Source organism: Marmota marmota, unplaced genomic scaffold (genome assembly GCF_001458135.2).
Source record: "Marmota marmota marmota unplaced genomic scaffold, marMar, whole genome shotgun sequence".
Classification (NCBI taxonomy): domain Eukaryota; kingdom Metazoa; phylum Chordata; class Mammalia; order Rodentia; family Sciuridae; genus Marmota; species Marmota marmota.
This window is the reverse complement of record NW_025999977.1, coordinates 17332991-17355297: the sequence shown is the minus strand read 5'-3', so window position 1 is coordinate 17355297 and position 22307 is coordinate 17332991. Positions and strand designations below refer to the sequence as shown.

The following is a 22307-nucleotide window of genomic DNA, read 5'->3' as shown; positions in this document are numbered from 1 at the left end:
TTTTTTTTTTTTTTTTTTTTTTTGGTACCAGGGATTGAACCCAGGAGCACTAAACCACTGAGCTAAATCCCCATCCCTTTTTTTGTATTTGAGACAGGGTCTCACTAAGTTGCTTAGGGCCTTGCTAAGTTGCTGAGGCTGGCTTTGAATTGACGATCCTTCTGCCTTAGCCTCCCAGGCCACTGGGATTACAGGTGTGCGCCAGGATTCCCAGCAAATATTATGTCTTAACAGCAAATTATTGGCCCAAATGAATATTTATGAGGATTCCTTCATCATAAATTTGGCTTTGCAACTCCTAATTTCCAATTTCTTTGATTCCATTATCTTCTATAATGGTCTTTTTAAATAATGATTCTTGACCATAAAACAGAAGTCCACATAGTAATCATTTCAAAGTTAATAAAAACTAATGTGAATGTGTTTAAAGTTATAAGCACACAGAATGTGGAGACAATCCACTTGGGTTCTCTGGGCTCTGCTACTTCTAGCTGAGTTACCTTGGACAAATTGCTTATGCTCTGGCCTCTGGTGTTTTCTGTAGAAATGAGTATAATGATTGTTTTGAGGATTAACAAATTAATAAATGTAAAGCACTTAAAATGGTATAGTCACAGATCCTACATCTATAGAATCAGCCAACCTTGGATCAGAAATATTCAGGGGAAAATCTGTACTGAAAATGTACAGACTTTTTTTTTTCTTATCATTCCCTAAACAATATAACAACTATTTACTTAACATTATAAGTTATTTAGAGACAATTTGAAATATAAGGGAGGGTGTTCAGAGGTTATGTGCAAATATTATGCTATTTTATACAAAGGACTTTCGCTTCTGTGAATTTGGCTCTGTCTGGGGGCTAGTTCTGGAAGCAAACCCCCCAAAATGCTGAGGGATGATGATATGTCATAGAGCTGATGCTGCTTTGTTTGTTTGTTTTATTGTCTTGGAAAAACATTGCCCTTATTTGAATTTGTGTTTAGGATTACATTGGTTCCAAGCTATACTGGTTTTATTATAGGTTAGAGTTGTTATTGTTAAACTAGAAAAAAAACAGAGGTACTTAATAAGTAGTAATTCTTTTCTTGCTAGGAAGAGCCAAATAGTACATTGGTTTCTCCATACTTTGAAAAAAGTGAAGAGAGAATTGAATTATAATGGAATATGTACCAGAAGACAGAACTTTCTTTTTAGTAAAATATCATCAGTTACATTAATTAAAGTGTTCATTTGAATTGTATCAGTTCATATGAACCATGTGAATTTGTTTGGTTTTATAGTGTAGAAAACTTTAAGGACAGTTTCACAGATATGTGCCAGGAATCAAAAAACTACAGCTATTGTACTGTCCCACCATCGAATCTTAAAAGGTTTTATTAGAACACAACCATGCCTATTTGTTTACACATTGTCTATATCCTCTGTTGCTGAAGTGACAGTGTTACAAAAGAAACTATATGGTCCACAAAACCTAAAATATTTATTAGCTGACTCTTCACAGAGGAAGTGAAGTTTGCTGGTTCCTGATATGTATGTTACAAAGTTAGGTCAGCACAGAGGATCGATAGTGATTTTCTTTTTACAGAAATTTATTTATGGATAAATTCGTAAATTCTCCAAATATGAAAAATACTGTATTACTTTATATTCAAGTATCCCATCCAACAAAATTTAGAGTTTTTAAGTAAATGTAATAATGATTGTTTTGAGAATACAGAATGATAATTGATACAGATGATAATTGCTGATAGGAGCAATAAAGTGATGGTGCTTCTGTCTTTGGCTCAGGATATAGCTCAGTAGTTGATATGTGCTAAGCATATATGAGGCCCTAAATTTTTTTCCTATTGTGATGTAATATCACAATAAATTTTGTTATCTTAACATTGTCAGACTGTCTTCCCTGCTTTTGAAAATGTGTGTTAAAAATCTATTGAGGCAGGCACAGTTGTGCACTCTTGTAACCCCAGTGACCCAAGAGGCTGAGGCAGGAGATCACAAGTTCAAGGATAGCCTCAACAACTTAGCAAGGCCCAAAGCAAGTTAGTGAGACCCTATCTCAAGATTTATGAAAAGTAATAAAAATAAAGGAATGGGGATGTGGCTCACTGATCAAGTGCCCCTTTGGGGAGGAAAAAAAAAAAAAAACTTCTGTTGAAATGATAAATTAGTTTGAGGAACCTTTGCTCTGTTTGATATGATAAAATTTAACTGGGGAAAGTAGTGTTTATTTTTTATTCTATTTCTAGCCCACAACTGGAGTTTTGTACAAAGAAGATAATTATGTCATCATGACAACTGCACATAAAGAAAAATATAAATGCATACTTCCCCTTGTGACAAGTGGGGACGAGGTAAGTTTTTATAAATAGATTGATAATTCCTGTTACCAAAGATATTTATTTAAACATTGTAACCACATACTTTAAAAGAGAGTAATGAGATTTGTAATACCCTGTTTTAGCATGAAAGTCATTTTCACTTTTATTATTCCTGAATTCTTTGATTTTGCGATTCATTTTGGAAAAATTAGTAGTCAATTATTAGTGTTTTAGATGAAAATTTAACTCCACACTTGCTTTCTTCTCTAGAAATGAGGGTTTTAAAACAAGATATAATTTTTAATATTATATATGATAGTTTTTATAAAGAATTTCTTATAAATAAATCTTTAGGTACCTTATGCCATTCTCACTACCTTAGCTCATTCCCTTTTCTTTCTCCTAAAATGCCCTAACTGCCTCTTATCCATCCTTCAAGGCAAAGGAAAAAAAGACTTCTTTCAAGATGAAACAGGAGAGGCAGCATGGTAAAATGGAAAGGACACCAGCCTAGGAGCCAGGAGGCTGAGGTATAGGCTATAGTTAGCTGTGGAACCTTGAACAAATCTGAAACTTAATTCTTCCACTCAATGAAATTATTAAGCCAGTTATATAATCTGTAAAATAGAAACATTAAACTCAGTACTTTTAAGTTTTGTTCAGATTTGAAATCTGTCCAAGACACCTGTTTAACTTTGTTTTAAATGTCCTTAAGACACAAATATACGCGTACATAACCACACACATACACATGGCATTCAAGTCTAAAATGTAAAAATATAGGAAACCAAAAAGTATCTTAAAACTTTCCAGTATATCCTACAACATTCAACCATTCTAAAACTTTTTATAGCTAGAATTTGTTTGAGTTACAGCACTTAAAATTTCTGAAATAGGTTTGTAAGAATTATTCAGAAAACTGATACTTAAAAACCTTTTTTTTAAAGTTGAAATAATGAAAGCTATGGTATTCTGTGGCTCCATACTTTATACTTAAATTCATTTGAAAGAAGTGGCATACTATAGGATCTTGTTAAAGATTTTGACTTTTTTCTTCTTTTATTTCTAAGCATTTGTGATTTAACCAGTGAGTTAATACCCAAACAGCAGAGTTGGTTGAAGTTCTAGGAAATTGTAAGTATTAAACTATAGTTCTTTCTTAGGAAGAAGAAAAGGATTATAAAGGCCCTAATCCAAGAGAGCTTTTGGAACCCCTGTTTAAACAAAGCAGTTGTTCCTACAGAGTATGTATTTTATGTTCATTTGATAACTAGAAAATAAATTTTGAGCAGCCAGTAGACCCCTGAAATTACTTCTGCATTTCTTTTTACTTTGTTATATCAAATTTTAAATTAGTTGCAAATCAAAGTTATTGCTAAATAGAATTTTGTTTATTTAAATTCCTAATAACAGTAGATGCTTAATAATACCAATATTAAATCATCATTTATCAAACTACTTTGAATGTTTTTCAGTTCAAAGGAAGTTTCTTTACCTAATAGAATTTTAATTTAAAATGCTAATTATTATGTTTAAGGCATGTAGAAAATTATCCCTAAACAAGGTAGTTATTATAGACTCAGGTATATTATAGATCAATTTCCTTTATATAATTCTTACATAGAGCTAATCAATGGAAATAATGAATAGGTTTCAGAAATTTCACATTTTTCTTGAGGCATAATTATAAGTGTAATTTAATGAAACTTTACTGTAAATCCTTAGGGAAGCCTACTACATTTTAAAGTATCAAAAAGTAATTCAAACATGCTAACTGAAGTAAGCCAATCCCAAAAAACCAAAGGCCAAATGGTTTCTCTGATAGGATGCTGAGCCATAAGGGGGCAAGGGGCAGGTACAAGGGAAGAATGGAGGAACTTTGGGTTGAGGAGTGGGAAGAGAGGTGGTGGGGGGGTGGGATGGGATGGACATTATTACCCCTGTACCATTGGTATGATGGTACCAATGGTGTGGCTCTACATCATGTACGACCAGAAAAATGAAAAGTCGTGCTGCATTTGTGTAAAAAAATTTAAAAATGAAAAATAAAATAAAAATAAAAAGTAATTCAAATGAGTTATATGACTTTTATACTTTTAAATATATTCATCTTTCTTAGATTGAGTCTTATTGGACTTATGAAGTATGTCATGGAAAACACATTCGACAGTACCATGAAGAGAAAGAAACTGGCCAGGTATATTTTTTCTTCAAAATATAAAGTGTACAACATAATAAATGAGAAGTTTCATAATGAAATTGATAGTTTTAAAGTTGTATCCTGAAAAATGTATTTGCAAAATACTTACTGTATTTTTTTTTAATATAGAAAATAAATATTCATGAGTACTACCTTGGGAATATGTTGGCTAAGAACCTTCTATCTGAAAAAGGTTGGTCTCTACACAGTGATTTGATAGTAATTCTGGAATTTGGTTTAACATTAACATTCAAATTGAAATTTAAGAGATTTAATTGGAGACTGTGAATTTTAAAACATGTTTCTGAGCTGTCCCTTAGAAAACTTTTTTGAAGTCTTTGTTTTTGTTATTTTCTAATTTGACAAACATGCTTTTTTTCTACTTATTAATGAAATTTTCAAAATCTAGTAGAATATTCATCTTAGTTAGTCTTTTGCTTGGTTTAAGCAATGTTTTTATACATGGAAATAGATGTATTCCTCAAATGTTGAAATATATATATTATTCTATATTATTCAGATTGGTCAATTAACTTTTCACTAAGATAAAATACTTCAAAAGAATATTATTATGACCATATTTTCTTCATGAAATTGAGTATTCCCTATGCAAAGTTGTGAAGATTTAATGTGACTATCCTTTCATACAAAAACTATTTCAAGGAAACTGAAAGTAGTTGGGGGTGTAGCTCAGTGGTAGGGTGACTCTGTAGCATGGGCAAGGATCTGAATTCAATTCCCTGCACCACCAAAATTAAAAGTAGTAAGACAAAATCATATGTATGTTTTGGATCTTCTTAAGGAAGTTTAAGATTATAAAATTGGTTAAAAACTTAGTCATTTGTATGTTATATAAGTTACTGCTCATTCTTTACATTTACCTTTCTGTTATATTATTCCACAGAGCGAGAAGCAGAAGAAAAGGAAAAATCCAATGAGGCAAGTGACAAATGTTAGTTTTTTACTCTTAACATTTATTGTTTGTGAGATATGAATTTATACAACTTAGTTGACCTTAGAATATAGTCTTTGTGCGTCTTTATCTATGGAATAACTCAAGAATTAGGTACAAGAAAATATACAGCATATTTGATTTTTCTGAGAAAAGTTACATTAGAATCCTTCTATTTACTTACCAAAATAGGTAACTCTATCAATGGTGTGTCTGGGAAAAGATTCTGTAATACCAGTATGACACTTGAGTGCTTAACAGTGGTTCCCTCTACTTAGCATTGAAAACAAGTATAGGCCAGGTGCAGTGGCACAAGACTGTATCCCCAATGACACAGGACTGAGGCAAGAGGCTCACAAGTTCCAAGCCAGTCTAGCAAGGCCTTAAGCAATTTAGTGAGACCCTGTCTTGAAATAAAAAAGAATTGGGGATATAGCCCAGTGGTAAAGCACCCTGGGTTCACACACTGCACTACCCAAAAAAATTACAGTAAGAGCTTTTGTATTTTTTTCCTCCCATCTGCTCCTCACCCCCTATAAAACAGATAAACTATATATGTAAATAACAAGCTACTAGACAGCAAGCATCTTAAAAGCAGAGACTTTTTTTTGTTTTTTGGTTTTTGTTTTTTAATCTCTTCACTCCACAGTGCAAAGCAATGTGTCACACATACTGCAGGTACTTTATAAAGGTTTATTAAGTAAGTGAATAAATAATGGCAAAAAATAGTATTATTTAAAAAGAATGATTCCTCAAAGTGCCTAATCATGATTTTTATTTTTTTTATTTGTTGTAATTAGCTACACAATTTTTAAATACTGTATGTTTCAAGGAGTGCTCTTTGAATCCTGTTTCAAAAGATTTAATTTGACATTCTACCTTTGAGATAAAATATGTATTTACTGTGACTCTGAAGGATAGCAAGATGGAATTCAAAGTATGAAATGATAAAGGAAAAGTAAGAAAAGGGTAAAGGCAGAAAACTAATATTAGTTGAGCCCCAGTTTTAAGCCTGACACTGCCAAACCTGTAACAAAAGCTAATGTTTAATTTTCCAACAATTATTTATTTATTTAATCAAATTCATAATGGTAGTAATAAGCCAGTAAATTTAAAACTTCAAGCCCAGGATTCTAATTTCAGACAATAGCATACGAGAAATTCTCAAAATATTTTTCCCAGGAAACATTTATTACCTGTTTTGAATGAGGCACTGATGGTACAAAGTGATGCAAGATGAGATTCCTGCCTCTAAGAGCTTACTCAGATTATTAACAATATCTTTTTAAAGTTTATTATATTAGGGTTGGGGTTGTGGCTCAGTGGTAGAGCACTTGCCTAGCACATGTGAAGCCCTGGGTTCAATCCTCAGTACCACATAAAAATAAATAAATAAAATAAAGCTATAAAAAAAAAAAGTTGCCGGCCGCGGTAGCCCACACCTATAATCCCAGCAGCTCAGGAGGCTGAGACAGAAGGATCGAGAGTTCAAAGCCAGACTTAGCAAAAACCGAGGCACTAAACCCTCGTAGACCCTGCCTCTAAATAAAATCCAAAAAATAGGGCTGGGGATGTAACTCAGTGGTCGAGTGTCCCTGAGTACAATCCCCGGTACCCAAAACAACAACAAAAAGTTCATTATAGTAGACTTTTGTTCTTTTTTATTTTTTATTTTTTTAAGAGAGAGAGAGAGGGAATTTTAATATTTATTGTTTAGTTTTCGGCGGACACAACATCTTTGTATGTTTTGCTGAGGATCGAACCCGGGCCGCACGCATGCCAGGCGAGCACGCTACTGCTTGAGCCACATCCCCAGCCCAGACTTTTGTTCTTATAGAAAAAAAGCATGTGAGATAACTCTTTAAGAATCTTTGTCTTCTCTTAATTTTCTTTTCCTAGACTTGAATAGATTTAATTTAGGAGTTAAAGTACTATTTTAGAAGATAAGTGTTTTTACTGTTTCACCCAAGTTTTTGATAAATAAACCTTCAGAGTTGTAGAATCTAAACTCTCAACAGCCATTCTCTATTGAGTTCAGTGAAAGCTATAAACAGCCCAGTATAGTAAGTTCTTACATCTTATCATTGAGGATAACTCATATTAATATTATCTTGTAGCTCTTTATATAAATGCATATTAAATTAACATCTTAATTTTAGTATCAAATGATTTTTCTTTTTGCTATATTAAGTTACACACTTACTCAAATAAGAACTTCAAAATCAAAACACTAGAGAATGAACTTGAAAATAAATGTTACCTTTCTAAGTAAAATGTAGTTTTCTTCCTTTTAGAATCATAAGTGCTTCTTCCACCCTCAACCCCACCTCAATTTCTAATGAAAAGTCTTTATACTCTGTTTTTTTAAGATTCCCACTAAAAATATCGAAGGTCAGATGACACCCTACTATCCTGTGGGAATGGGAAATGGTACACCTTGTAGTTTGAAACAGAACCGGCCCAGATCAAGTACTGTGATGTACATATGTCATCCTGAATCTAAGCATGAAATTCTTTCAGTAGCTGAAGTTACAACTTGTGAATATGAAGTTGTCATTTTGACACCACTCTTGTGCAATCATCCTAAATATAGGTAGGATGTGCATTTAATATTTTAAACACATGCTCTAAAATATTCTGTGCTTCGCTTTAATGCTTTCTTCTTACTGAACAGGTTCAGAGCATCTCCTGTGAATGACATATTTTGCCAGTCACTGCCAGGATCTCCATTTAAACCCCTCACTCTGAGACAGTTGGAGCAGCAGGAAGAAATACTACGGGTGCCTTTTAGGAGAAATAAAGAGGTATAAGAATTATCTAATGATAGTTTCTCAATGCTTCCTTTTCCAGATTTCAGAACATATATCAATATTTTGATGATTCCTATAGCATAGTTGTAAAACAATATATTTTAGCACAGATTTTTAACTTTCAGTTCCTTTCATTGATTTCAGTTCTTTTCCTAAGTCTTAGTTCATCAGTGTTCTTCAACCACTTCTGTATGCTGCTTTCCCCTTGTGATGCACTATCTTACCTTTTCATCACTTTTCACTTCTAGACCTAGCCATGTAAATTTTTAGTCATCTTCCATCTTTTTTTTCTCTTTCATACTGATATTGAACAAGTCAAATATTTGTGTCATTTGTCTTACCCGTCTCTTCTTTTATCTCTAACTCTTATCATTCACTAAGAGCCATCAGTGTTATCTTCTAAATGCTCTTCAATCCTCTCAGTAGTTCAGGACCTCATCTCCTAGGGCTAGAACCAATCTCACATATCCCCTTTCTAATTCTTGTTTTTTTTGTTGTTGTTTTTGTTTTAGGTTATTTTTTTGGCAGGGGGGTTACAGGTGATTAATCAGGGCCACTCAACCACTGAGCCACATCGCCAGCCCTATTTTGTATTTTATTTAGAGACAGGGTCTGAGTTATTTAGCACCTCACTTTTACTGAGGCTGCTTTGAACTCAAAATTCTCCTGTCTCCGCTTCCCAAACTGCTGGGATTATAGGTGTGAGCCACTGTGCCCAGCCGCTTTCTAATTCTTCCCACACAGCTTATGAAAATGCTTTTCCTAAAATGAGCTTTTATTATATATGTAATCTTTGGTGGTTAACATGATCTATACCAGAGGATAAAATCACTGTTCAAAAAATGCATGCTTCTTTGTGATTTGGTCTCAGCCTCATCTTTCATCACCATTTGCTTTATCCCAGATGTTTTAAAGAACTTAGAGTTTCCTACAAGGACCATGTTCTTTCTGGCTCCCTGCCTTTGAAGATACTGTTTTCCTGCTTTTACTATTGCTTCATCCCCTCCTTCCCTTTCACCTTAAAACTTATATAAGATGTAATTTCAGTGACACTTTTTTTTTTTTTTTTTTAGAAATGAGCCAGGATTTCCATTGGATTAGTCCAAGAAGGGAGAAATTTTTATACTTCATTGGCCTAGTATTTTATCAGTCTTTTATTATAGCACTTCCATGGCAAAATCTTATTGTTTTACATATGGTTATTACATTAAACTGGAGAGCAAAAGAAAGTATGTTTTATTTACCGTGGGGTTTCCAGCTCCCTGCAAGATGCTAGGTATGTTATGAGTACTTAACAGTGGTTTAACTATTTAGCAAAGGCCTATTTCGTCCCTTCCTCCTGAGTAACTTTTGCATCATATATACTCTGACCAACACTGTCAATCCGATAGGAAAAGGAAAGTGATCTTAACATTAATTCCTGGTTTGATTTGGAGTACTATATTAAAAGTTTTGCGCTAGAATTCTCTTCTGGCCTTCTTGTAGTGACATAAGTACTAAAATTAACCCAGTGCAAATGTTCCATAAATCCCAACTATCATTAATCTTCCAGGAAAAAGTACTCATTTACTTTTCTTTGAATATATGTTGTTTTATCTGTCAGTTGAGAAAAACCAATTTTTTTAAAAGCCTTCATAGATAAAGCTGGACACAGTGGTGCACTCCTATATCTCAGCGACTCAGGAGGTTGAGGCTGGAGGATCACAAGTTCAAGGCCAACCTCAGCAATTTAGTGAGACTTTGTCTCAAAATAAAAATAAAAAAGGGCTGAGGGTGTCGTTCAGTGGTAGAGCACCCCAGGGTTCAGTTTCCAATATCAAAAAAAAAAAAACATTTTAATTAAATAAAAATAAATCTAAATAAATACCTAAAATATGATTACATGGCACTGGAGCTGAATAGTACAGTATGTGTTTCCCATAAGTAAGTCCCTGGGTTCAATCCTCTGCACCAAAATTAAAAATGATCACAGCATATCTTTTCTTAATATCTATAACATAATGCCCACACCTCTGAGCTGTAGTTACCCACAATATAGTGCCTGCTTATGTCTTGAGTTTTAAATAATATAGTCAAATACCTTTGCTTTTACTTCTTCTGCCAGTCCCCATGTATGTACATGTAGGCACTAAACACATACACAGATATAGACATAAATCATGAATTATTATTCATGTTTCAAGAATTAATCAAGAGTTTTCTCTTTGTGAAATCTTTTTTTAATATTTTTTAAATTATAAATGGATATTTTTGTTTTATTTATTTATTTATATGTGGTGCTGAGGATTGAACTCAGGGCCTCACACATGCCAGGCAAGCACTCTACCACTGAGCCACAACTCCAGCCCATGAAATCTTAATATTTCAATCCTGGTCAAAGTTCATTTGAGTCTTCCCTACTAAATTTCATGTTCCTCCGGGGCAACAACCAGATTCTACTATATTGAATACCTGTAACCAACATTCATATTCATTCTCACCCATCTCATCTTTTTTTTTAATATTTATTTTTTAGTTGTAGATGGACACAATATCTTTATTTTATTTTATGCGGTGCTGAAGATCAAACCCAGGGCCTCACACGCGCTAGGCAAGCGCTCTACCACTGAGCCACAACCCCAGCCCTCACCGATCTCATCTTAACCCTCTTCATTATTATTTTACGCTTCTCCAAAACTAAATGTATGGACACAAAGCCTACCAAGTATCAAAGTACCTTGTAAGAATAATGAGACAAAATATATGAAATGAAAATTATCCCTTTATGTTTGGAATGGTCTCCATACTCCTAACTGGCAGATGAAACTAACATTTATTTAGCACTTTTTCTATACTACTAAGTGTTGCAAAGTCCATTTTCTTGTAACACATTAAAATAAGCAGAACTCTTATTTTACAAATGTGCTACAGCTTAAAAATAACAAATTATCACTGAAAAATTAAATGTGGTATAAAATCTCTTAAACATGTCTGCTTAATTTTAGGAAGATCTGCAATCAACTAAAGAAGAGAGATTTCCAGCGATCCACAAGCCTATTGCTATTGGCTCTCAGCCAATGCTCACTGTTGGAACAACCCACATATCCAAACTGACAGATGACCAACTCATAAAAGAGTTCCTTAGTGGTTCTTACTGCTTCCATGGGGTAAGAAGTGGACCTTCAGTTTAAAATTTTATCTGACAACTTTTACCTGTCAGTTATTTAATCAATGGTCACTAGCAACACTGCAAAAAGGTTTATGTCAGTGAGGCACAGTGGTGCACATCTATAATCCCAGTGGCTCCAGAGGCTGAGGCAGTAGGATCATTCGTTCAAAGCTAGCTTCAGCAACAGCAACTCAGTGAGACCGTGTCTCTAAATAAAATACAAAAAGAGCTGGGGATGCAGTGAGTGGTTAAGTGCTGGTACCAAAAAAAAAAAAAAAAAAAATGGCAGCAGGGTGTGGTTTATTCCTGGTACCAAAAATATAAATTAAAAAACAGGGTGGGGGGAGGTTTATGTCTATACAGAAATGGCAGAATCTTCAGGTGAATTCTGATGGACATTTTCTCTGTGGAATCTCATACTCCACATTTCTATCATCTAATCCATTACCAATATATTCTCCTTATTCACAGTAAAACACCACCTTTCCTGTAGCAATCATGTATGATTCTGGTTGATTTTATGTCCTACATTTTGGTTATATAGAGATCACAATTTAAACTGGAGTTAACATCTTCCTTTACAAAGGTAAAATTTTGCCCCTGCACCAGTGGGAAATACATTTAAAAGTAGAGTTTTTGTTTCATCTTATTTACGAAGTCATTGCAGCATTTATTCTTTGTATTTATCTTTTCTTATTTCTCGGTGATTTCTAATTTTCAACCATATTATTGCTATTACAGGTTATAAAAATTACCTATATTTTCATCACTATCATGGGTAGTGTTAAGTCAGTCCACAATACCCCTTTCTCTGTACATCATTTTATAAACTATGTTTTCTTTCCTTTAGGGTGTTGGTTGGTGGAAATATGAATTCTGCTATGGAAAACATGTACATCAGTACCATGAGGTATAGAAAAGCACTTCTATATCATTCTATCACTAGGTTAAAGGACGTTTTATTGTTGTTTAATGTTAGGAACTGAACCCAGGGCCTTATGCATGCTGGACAAGCGTTATGCCCCTAAACTACTTTTCCAGCCTTGGATTAAAGTTTTTAAAATCTTTTGTAGAAAAAAAAGGAGAGGCAAGGAATAGTGATGCACACCTGTAATCCCAGCCACTCAGGAGGCTGAGATAGGAGGATCATAAATTTAAGGCCAGCCTGGGCAACTTGTAAGACCCTGTCTCAAAATCAAAGGGCTAAAGATGTAGCTCAGTACAGCCTCTCTGGGTTGAATCCTTAGTGCTATTGGGGGAAAAGAATGAAGGAGGGAAATCGATATTATTTTTAATTGTGAGATGATATTACCATGGAAAGTACTAACCAAAGTATTACCAGATTTTGGAAAGTTAAAAAAAAAAAAAAAAAACCTAATTGTAACTAAATCATCTTGAAGTAACATTGCTTACTAACTAGTCATATTACTTATATTACTAAGAGCCTGGTAGAATGATGGGCTGTTGTGTCTGTTCCTTCTTAGCTTTGATCAAAAAATTAATCATTTATATAATTCACCTTTAAATTAAGAAAATGAATGGCAAAATGGTATATTAACCATAGAATCAGCCAGGTGCAGGGTCACATATCTGCAATCCCAGCTACTCAGGAGGCTGAGGCAGGAAGATCAAAAGTTCAAGGCAAGCCTGGGCTATTTATCAAGATACAGTCTCCAAATAAAATTTTTAAAAGGGTTGGGGATATAACTCAAAGGCAGAAGAACACTCCTGGGTTTAATCCCTTAACTACACATACACACACATATCAATAAGTAAAATTGGGTAAACTTAGCAAGTTTCTCAGCTAAAAAGAAGATACTATTTCATCTAAATTTAAAGTGTTTTAAGATTTACATATAAGATTTACATATGATGATAGGCTCACACCTATCTATCATCCCAGTGGCTTGGGAGGCTGAGACAGGAGGATCACAAGTTGGAGGTCAGCCTCAGCAATTTAGCAAGGCCATAAGCAACTTATCGAGACCCTGTTTAAAAATAAAAACGGGTAGGGATGTGACTCAGTACCAGGTTCAATCCCTGGTACCAAAAAAAAAAAAAATGTACCTATGTAAGTTTTTATTCTTCCTGTTATTTATTCTTCTCTAAATAAGATAGTATATTCTCCCATGTTGATCCAACCTACTTAAATTCTGAGATTCAAACTCCAATAATTTTGTTTGTTGATAGTTGTATTTTGTTTGTTAAGGTAACTGGCAAACATTGAAGACAAACTCTAATTAATAAAATTGGCCTCACCAGGCACAGTGATACACATTTGTAGTCCCAGCTACTGGGGAAGTTGAGGCAGGATGATCACAAGTTCAAGGCCAGCCTCAAGCAACTTAGGGAGACCCTATCTCAAAATAAAAAAGTAACTCAGTAGTAGAGCACTTGCCTAATATGCACCTGCCCATGTGTTCAAGCCACAGTGCCACAAAAAATTAACAAATAAATACTGGGCCAGTCATAGTGGGGCACACATGTAATTCCAGCAACTCAGTAAGCTAAGGCAAGAGAATCACAAGTTCAAAGCCAGTCTCAGCAACTTAGGGAAGCCCCGAGCAACTAGGCGAGACCCTGTCTCAAAATAAAAAATAAAAAGACTGGGGATATTGCTCAATGGTAAAGCATCTCTGGGTTCAGTTACCAGTACCTAAATAAATAAATATTGGCTTGACTGCTCCAAAAGGCTTTTTTTCATTCCCTGAAAAAGATTATAATTAGTATTTTTAAAATATTGTATTTTTCTGTACAAGATGTTTTAAGCTTATCTTAAATTCCAAGAAAAGCTGAGCATGGTGGTGCACACCTATAATCCCAGTGGCTGGGAGGCTGAGGCAGGAGGATTGTAGGTTCAAAGCCAGCCTCAGCAGCTTAGCAAAAGCCCTAAGCAACTTAGCGAGACCCTGTCTCAAGATAAAAAATAAAAAGGGCTGGGTATGTGGTTCAGTGGTTAAGCGCCCCTAGGCTCAATCCCTGCTACCAAAAAAAAAAAATTATAAGAAGGATCATACAATTCACCTTCCACATTAAAATTATCCAAAACATATGAGGCATTTATAAGCTATTTTTTCTTCACTTAAACTTGAGAAGTTTCATTTAAGCATTCTTTCCATTTGTTCTTACCTCTTCACAGATGTTTTCTTTCTAAAAACATTTGTTACTACAGAAAAAGGATGAAGTGCCATACAATTGAAATCCAGATGACCCTCAATGACTTTTTTAATTGAAGGAGTATATGCCAGAAATTAAAAATAAAAAGTTAATTTCTTTTCTGCCATCCTCCCTCTTCCCAAAAATAAGTGCTGTTAACATTTTCATAGTTTAACTGTCTATAAGAAAAAAATGCAAGTGCTTAAATTTTGGTATGATCTTTTTATTTCTACAGAAGGGATTATGCACTACTTTGTACTTGTTCTTTTCACTTATCATCTTGGAGATGTTTTTACATCTCATTCTTTTCAGCACTTACATAGAATTATGACTCTTGCTTAACAGTGTATTTAACCAGACCCTACTGATGGACTTTTAAGTTCTTTCAGTTTTTGTAGTGATAGTGATTTAGTGAAATTTTTAAATAGTTATGTTGCTGTACTTTTGCCTGTATATTCAGAAAACACATTTCTAGCAATGTACATGCATGATGAAAAATTACTTCCCAGAAGACCAGCAGTTAACACTCCCAATAAAATGGTGGTTTTCACACACATTTAACAACACTATAGGTTTTACCAAACTTAATTTGTTCAAGGTCATATAACCTAGAGCTTTCTGAGGGACTTTGCTCAATGCTTTGGGAGATAGAAAAATAATAGTAACTAACAAATACAGTGCTCACCAGGCACAGTAGCACACACCTGTAATCCCAGCAATTCGGGAGGCTAAAGCAGAAGGATGGCAAGTTCAAAGTCCGCCTCAACCGTTTAGTGAGCTCTTCAGCAACTTAGTGAGACCCTGTCTCAAAATTTAGTGGTAAAGTGCCGCTGGGTTCAATCCCCAGTATCAAAAAAATATATGGTGTTCATTTTTTGCTGGGCACTAAGAACTTAATACATATTATCTCATTTAATCCTCATAACAAAGGTATTATAATTCTAAGATGAAGAAACAGAAAACATACTTTAGTAACTCGCCTAAAATCACATAGGTAGTAAATAGTAAAACTGAAATTCAAACACAGGCAATTTTGCTCCCTGTCTAACCTCTTAAACACTTCATTTTGCTGCTCTAATCTCTGTCTAGGAACTTAAAGTCTAGTTGCTGAAAAAAATAAAATATATAATAGCTGTGTCTTTCATTAGCTTATTGTAAGCAGTGGCCTTGCATGTTTCATTTACCATTGAAGGGATTTTTCATTCTACTAATGAGGAGTATATTGTTGCCTGGCCTAGAATATGAAGGAAAGAAAAAGAGGAAGGCAAAGACATAGGAAGGAGAAGAAGAAAAGATAAAGAAGGACATGTACACATAAGATCCATATAAGTACACAGTATTTAAAAAATAATAAAGCAGGATGGGGAAGAATCATAGTAGTATGTAGTTGTGAAATCTAGGAATGAGAGATTACACTTTTGGTTGTGGGGATGGCGTGCTGGCAGAGAAAATGTAAAGAAAGAATCTGATGCCAAAAAAAAATCTCCAGGAAAGACTTTATACGACTGATAGATGGAAAAGAGTGAGAAGATGTAAGAGTTAGAAATAGCTACATCTAGATCTAGCCTAACTACAAATTAGTTATCATTATTCAGAGAAACAGAATGAAGAAGATAACGTCTGCTCACTGAGTTTGACTAACATCATTATATCTAAGTCCCATATCCTGTGTACAGATGAAAATAAAGACTAGACCCTGTAAGAGGGTCGGGTCGTCAGCATAAATGTTTTGTGATGATGTCAGGCATGCATTATCAAAAATATTTTTTCATGTATTAGGACAAAGATAGTGGGAAAACCTCGGTGGTTGTGGGGACATGGAACCAAGAAGAGCATATTGAGTGGGCCAAGAAGAATACTGCTAGAGCATATCATCTTCAGGACGACGGCACCCAAACAGTCAGGTAAAGACTGCCTTTATTTGCCTTTGGATCTGAGAACTTTTAAAACCCAGAATATTGATAAACATAAAAATATAAACACATAAGCAAGATCCTAGGTCAGGGTTTTTACAGGGGTCATCTTTTAGATGATTTTCTTTTTGTGGAGAACCAAAACAGTATAATTGGTAAGACCACAATCCCTGGAGCCTGGCCACTTGGACTGAAATGCTGGCTGGCTCTTCACTTATTACCTTAGGTAAATTACATCCAAGTTTCATTTCTCTTGTCTAATGGTATTGCCTCATATGATCCTTATGACATTTAAGTGAAATAATTCCTGCGAAGGGCAGTGCCTGGCAATAGCATGAAGTAAACTTTGGCTGCTGCCTTTGTGATGGCGGTAATAGGCTAATGATTGGCAGTGGTATTAGTGACAATGGCTCAGTTCTATTAGAACTGAGACTATAAAGCATTTGCCTCTTTCATGGGTAATGTTTGTTTAATTCTGTTATTCTATTTAAATATACTCTGACATTTCCTTTTGTTGTGCAGTTTTTGTAACATAAACGGTTGAAAATAATTGATTAGTAGCTTTATTTAAAACTATCTCATGGGCTGGGTATGTGGCTCAAGTGGTAGCGCGCTCGCCTGGCATGCGTGCGGCCCGAGTTCGATCCTCAGCACCACATACAAACAAAGATGTTGTGTCCGCCGAAAACTAAAAAGTAAATATTAAAAAAAATTTTTTAAATTAAAAAAAAAACTATCTCATATCTCTTTGGGGCTATGTGGGTATATTTTTATATAACAAATAAATTAAATTAATCTCATTTCCCAAGGAAAACTAAGTTTTTGTTTTTGTTTTTTTAATGGTGCTGGAGATTGAACCCAGGGTCTTGTACATGCAAGGCAAGCACTCGACCAACTGAGCTATATCCCCAGTCCCCCCAAGGAAAACTAAGCTTTAATTTTTCTCATAGTTTCTTGCCCAGTAAATTTTAAATTTTGGGGGGTGAGTTGGGGATCAAACCCAGAGGCGCTCTACCACTGAGCTACATCCCCATCCCTGTTTTTATTTTATTTTAAGTTGCTAGCGCTGACCTCAAACTTGTGATCCTCCTGCCTCAGCCTCCCAAGCTGCTGGGAAGCTGCATGCACCACTGTCTCTGGCTTAAATACTCATTCTTGGTCCTTCTCAGGTGATACCTTGGTGTGGTGTTGAGAGATTGTTTTCAGAATGTGCTGACTTTTCAGGCAAGCCAAAATCAATGTTAGCAAAATTATGATATAGTCATTTAAATATTCTAACGGGGCTGGAGTGGTGGCTCAGTGGTAGAGCACTTGCCTAGCATTGTAAGGCACTGGGTTCAATTCTCAGCACCATATACAAATATATGAATAAAGTAAAAGTCCATCAATTTCTAAAAAATTTTTTAAAAAGAAAGATCTTTTTAAAATAAATAAATAAATATTCTAACATACTCAACAGTCTGTTTTATGCTTATATGTGTTTTGTGTGAAAATATTTTATGGTATCATGTACAACAAATTTTGAAGTATAGGAAGGTAAAACTAACAAAATCAAAAGCTTTTGGGAGGATATTGCACATTTGAGATTTATAGCTTGGCCTACCTAGACTTATCTCTTGGATCACTTACAGTACAGTATTGCAACAGGATTAGCTTGATGGAGGACAAAAACAATTGTTCCACAAAACAAACAATATAATTGGTTGGGAAAATGGATAACTTTTTAAAACAACTTTTTTAAGGGAGTCTAACCTCATTTATTTATATAGAAATGCTGTACAAATTGAATACAGTATCTCTAATTTATATTATCTTTATAAATATATAAAGACTGTCCCTGTGAAAACCCTCATCACCATCATCTTATCCAACCCATTACAGTTATTCCTTACCCATTACTATTACTGAATTATGATATTTTTAGTTTAATAAAGCTTGTTTCTCCAATTTAGGATGGTGTCACATTTTTATGGAAATGGGGATATTTGTGATATAACTGACAAACCAAGACAGGTGACTGTAAAACTAAAGTAAGTTGAAATTATCAACTCGTGCTTTATACCTTTCTCCTTTACCTATATCCTACATTAAAAAGTCTTCTATAAATATAAAATATAATTATGAATAATTATTAAATTATATTATTTAAATTGCATGAGATTATGCTGGCTCACTTAAATAGATCTTTGTAGGCTAAGTTGATAACTATAAAAAATAATCTTATTTTGTATCATTTGGGCAGTGCCTTAAAGTACTCTCTATTTTAGGTGTAAAGAATCAGATTCTCCTCATGCTGTTACTGTGTATATGCTAGAGCCTCACTCCTGTCAGTATATTCTTGGGGTAAGTAAAAAGAAAATAATCAAAAATTCAGTTTTGGACCTCATTTTAATTTTTTGCATTAAGTCTGAAAAGGACCTTCATTAGACTCCAAGACTTAATATATGGTGCCCATACTACTTCTGTAAGACCTGACATGTCTAATTGAGGTTTAATTTACATCAAATAAAATGCACAGGTCTTAAATGTTGAATTTGATGTACTTTAACATATATTGTCATCCAAAACAAAGTATCTGTTACTGAAGAAAATTTTCTCATATCTGTATCCATTAAACACACCTTATCCCCCTCTCCAAAAAATACCGCTTTCTAATCCCTCCTCCATGCTGACTTGCTGGTACTGGGGATTGAACCCGGAACGTGGCACATACTAGGCAAGCAGTCTACCACTGAGTTCTTTTGCTGGTTTTTTTTTTTTTTTTTTTTTTTGAGACAGGATCTTGCTAAGTTACCCAAGCTGGCCTTGAGCTTGTAATCCTCCTTCTGTTAGTCTCTCAAATCACTGGGATACATATCTGGCTCAATTTGAGTCCCTTCCAAAGTTATAAATTATTTCCCTGTATTTCCCCACTCAGTCCAGTGCATTGAATGAATTCATCTGTGATAAATTTTTCATCTCTAAAATTTCCATTTGGTTCTTTTTCTATGGTTTCCTTTTTATCTGCTGAAATTCCCTTCAGTCATACATGTTATCTGCCTTTTCTAATGTTGTCGTCATCAATCATTTTGTTTCTGTTATAGGTTTGGTTTTTTTTTTTTTTTTTTTTTTGGTACAGGGGATTGAACCCAGGGCACTTAACCACTGAGCCCTTTTGTTATTGTTGTTTCTAGACAGGTTCTGGCTAAGTTGCTAAGGCTGTCTTTAAACTTGGAATCCTCCTGCCTTAGCCTCCTGAGCCACTGGGATTATAGGCATGCACTACCATGCCCAGCTTCATCTTATTTTTTATAACTGTTATAACTGATAATTTCAACATCTGACCCATCTTTGAGTTACGTTTTTCTTTGCCTTTTAAATACAACTAATTATTTTTCCATAATATTCTATCATTTTTGACATATAAGATCTAGCAATTTCTTATTCCTGTGCTTCACACTTTTTCTCCCTTGTCTCCTATCTCATATTTTATATACATGACTAAAAATTGTTTTAATTTTGTAGGTATGATGTTGGATGATTTATCCAAAACAAGGACTCATACACATTTAGCAAATGTATTCATTTAGCAAAATAATACTGAATAAAGTATGCAACTTTTTAATGGCTTTGTTGTTCTTTTTTTCTTTAGGTTGAATCTCCAGTGATCTGTAAAATCTTAGATACAGCAGATGAAAATGGACTTCTTTCTCTCCCCAACTAAAGGACATTAAAGCTGAAGGGAAAAAAAAGATCATTGAAAGTCATGATTTCTTTCTGACCATGTGTCTCATTATAGCGTTCTCAGCCATTGAACCTCATCTAAAGGATCATCTAAAATGACTCTAAACCACTTTGTGAATATATATGTGTATATAAGAGGTTATTGATAAACTTCTAAGGCAGACATTTGTCTCACTTTTTTCATTTTTGTTGTGTCTTATGAATGGATTTATGTTATGTCTTTGCTTGGATGATGTGATTCTGAAATAAACCTCATCCAAGCAAGTTGGAGTCCAGCCTATTCAAATGTTATAATGGTTGTACTTACTGAAAAGATTTTAAATAATAGATTTATTATGTAAATTATGTATAAATAGCTAATGAAGTAAAGATAATGAAGAAAGATATAGGAGGTTGTTTAAATGAGAGATCCTGTAAAATATGTAAATTTTAGTGCCTGAAATCCTTTCAACAAACTTTATATAACAGCTGCTCTCTGCCAGGCATTAAACTAGAAATGGGCACACAGTAGTCTCACAGGTGAGTTTTCTTTACCACTATTACTCTGAAGAAACTTAACTTGTGATAGGTTGCTTCTCTCTCCAAACTTTTAGATATTTCTTTCTTCATCTTGAGTGTGTTTACTCCCAGAGTATCTGGTGTAGACAATTGATTAATCCCTGATTTAAAATGATTTACTCTAACAAAACACACTGTGCTGGCTATCCATTTTACTTGTCTACTGTATACTACAGATCTTAGGTCTGGACAATTTTATAGTACAATATTTATTTTAAAGTAAATAAAATGTCCACAAGCAGTGTTGTCATGTAATCAATGGAAGATTATTCAGTTCCTTTCTTTCCTTCTTTATCCCATTGCACATATTTTGAACACGTCTATCTGAACAAGGACAGAAAAGTGGGCATATGAGACTGGGGTTAGTTCAATGGTAGAGTGTCTGCTTAGATTGTCTGCTTAGCATGCACAGACCTTGGTTCAATACCTAGCACGGGCGGGGGGGGGGGGGGAAAAAAANGCTACAGCCCCCGCTGAGCATGCACTTTAAATTCAGACCTATGCATAGATTCTCTCGTTTTAACTTACTGTGTATGAGCTATGATAAAACAACTGCATACAGCATAGAACAAACATTTGATGTCACCAGAATGTCTGGGTTTTTTTTTTTTTCCCTCCAACATCAGCAGGTATCCAATAATTCCATTCAATTCTAGCTCTACTAGGACTTCACATCAAATCTCACAAGTAAAAGGGCTTTTCCCCCAAGACTATCCCGACTTCAGATTCCAGTTGCAAGTCTGTGCCTCCAGTACTTTTGACCAACCAGCCATATGTCAGGTTCCCAGGACCCCTCCGTGGGCTCAAAAAACCACTAGAATGGTGCACAGAACTCACTTGGTTTACCAGTTTGTCCTAAAGGATACCACTCTGATCAGCCAGACAGAAGAGATGCATAAAACAAGGAATGGGGATAAGAAGAACATAGAGCTTCCATGCCCTTTTTAGGTATGGCACCCTCCCAGAACCTCTGTATGGCCAAGCAAGGTGGCGCACAGCTTCAATCCCAGTGGCTCAGAATTCTCAGGGGGATGAAGAGTCTAAAAGCCAGCCTCATGGAGGGTGAGGCACTCAGCAACTTGGTGAGACCCTGTCTCTAAATAAAAATGCAATAAAGGGCTGGGGATGTGGCTGCTGGAGTGCCCCTGAGTGCAAGTTCCAGTACAAAAAAAAAAAAGAACCTCTATATGTTCAATAGTAGGGAGATTATTAAACCCCAAGAATGAGATGGATATATTGCTCAGAGGGAATGCACCATGTGCAAGGCCCAAGGTTCAAACCCAAGCACCACAAAAAACAGGATCTCAAAGAGTTCAAATGTTTATAGAACTGAGTCTCTAGACTCTCCCCTACCCTCTGATGAACAGTAACATCCAGAGGCTAAGAGTCTCACTCTAAATCACCTCATTAGCATATAAACTAGTTTAAGCCCAGGGAGCTCACTGTGAATAACAAGAGATACTTTATTTTATTTTTTTTTTTTGTACTGGAACTTGAACTCAGGTGCACTTAACTACTGAGTC

At 34.8% G+C, this 22307-nt stretch overlaps 2 protein-coding genes across 2 annotated transcripts in view; one reads left to right on the top strand and one right to left on the bottom strand.

Annotated features, from left to right (window-relative positions):
* Positions 1 to 21039, top strand: part of Erlec1 (endoplasmic reticulum lectin 1) — a 25706-nt gene extending 4667 nt beyond the window's left edge. Inside the window, exons 2-14 of the mRNA XM_015479673.2 lie at positions 2253 to 2357; positions 3488 to 3568; positions 4444 to 4521; positions 4654 to 4717; positions 5429 to 5463; positions 7846 to 8069; positions 8151 to 8280; positions 11271 to 11432; positions 12285 to 12344; positions 16370 to 16494; positions 18456 to 18533; positions 18771 to 18846; positions 20135 to 21039. Coding sequence (XP_015335159.1) covers positions 2253 to 2357; positions 3488 to 3568; positions 4444 to 4521; positions 4654 to 4717; positions 5429 to 5463; positions 7846 to 8069; positions 8151 to 8280; positions 11271 to 11432; positions 12285 to 12344; positions 16370 to 16494; positions 18456 to 18533; positions 18771 to 18846; positions 20135 to 20206 — 1290 coding nt within the window. The 3' untranslated portion in view covers positions 20207 to 21039. The remainder of the gene's footprint in view (positions 1 to 2252; positions 2358 to 3487; positions 3569 to 4443; positions 4522 to 4653; positions 4718 to 5428; positions 5464 to 7845; positions 8070 to 8150; positions 8281 to 11270; positions 11433 to 12284; positions 12345 to 16369; positions 16495 to 18455; positions 18534 to 18770; positions 18847 to 20134) is intronic.
* The window catches only part of Asb3 (ankyrin repeat and SOCS box containing 3), a 148649-nt gene that overhangs the window by 106914 nt on the left and 19428 nt on the right, over positions 1 to 22307 (bottom strand). The gene's annotated exons all lie outside the window — the stretch shown is intronic.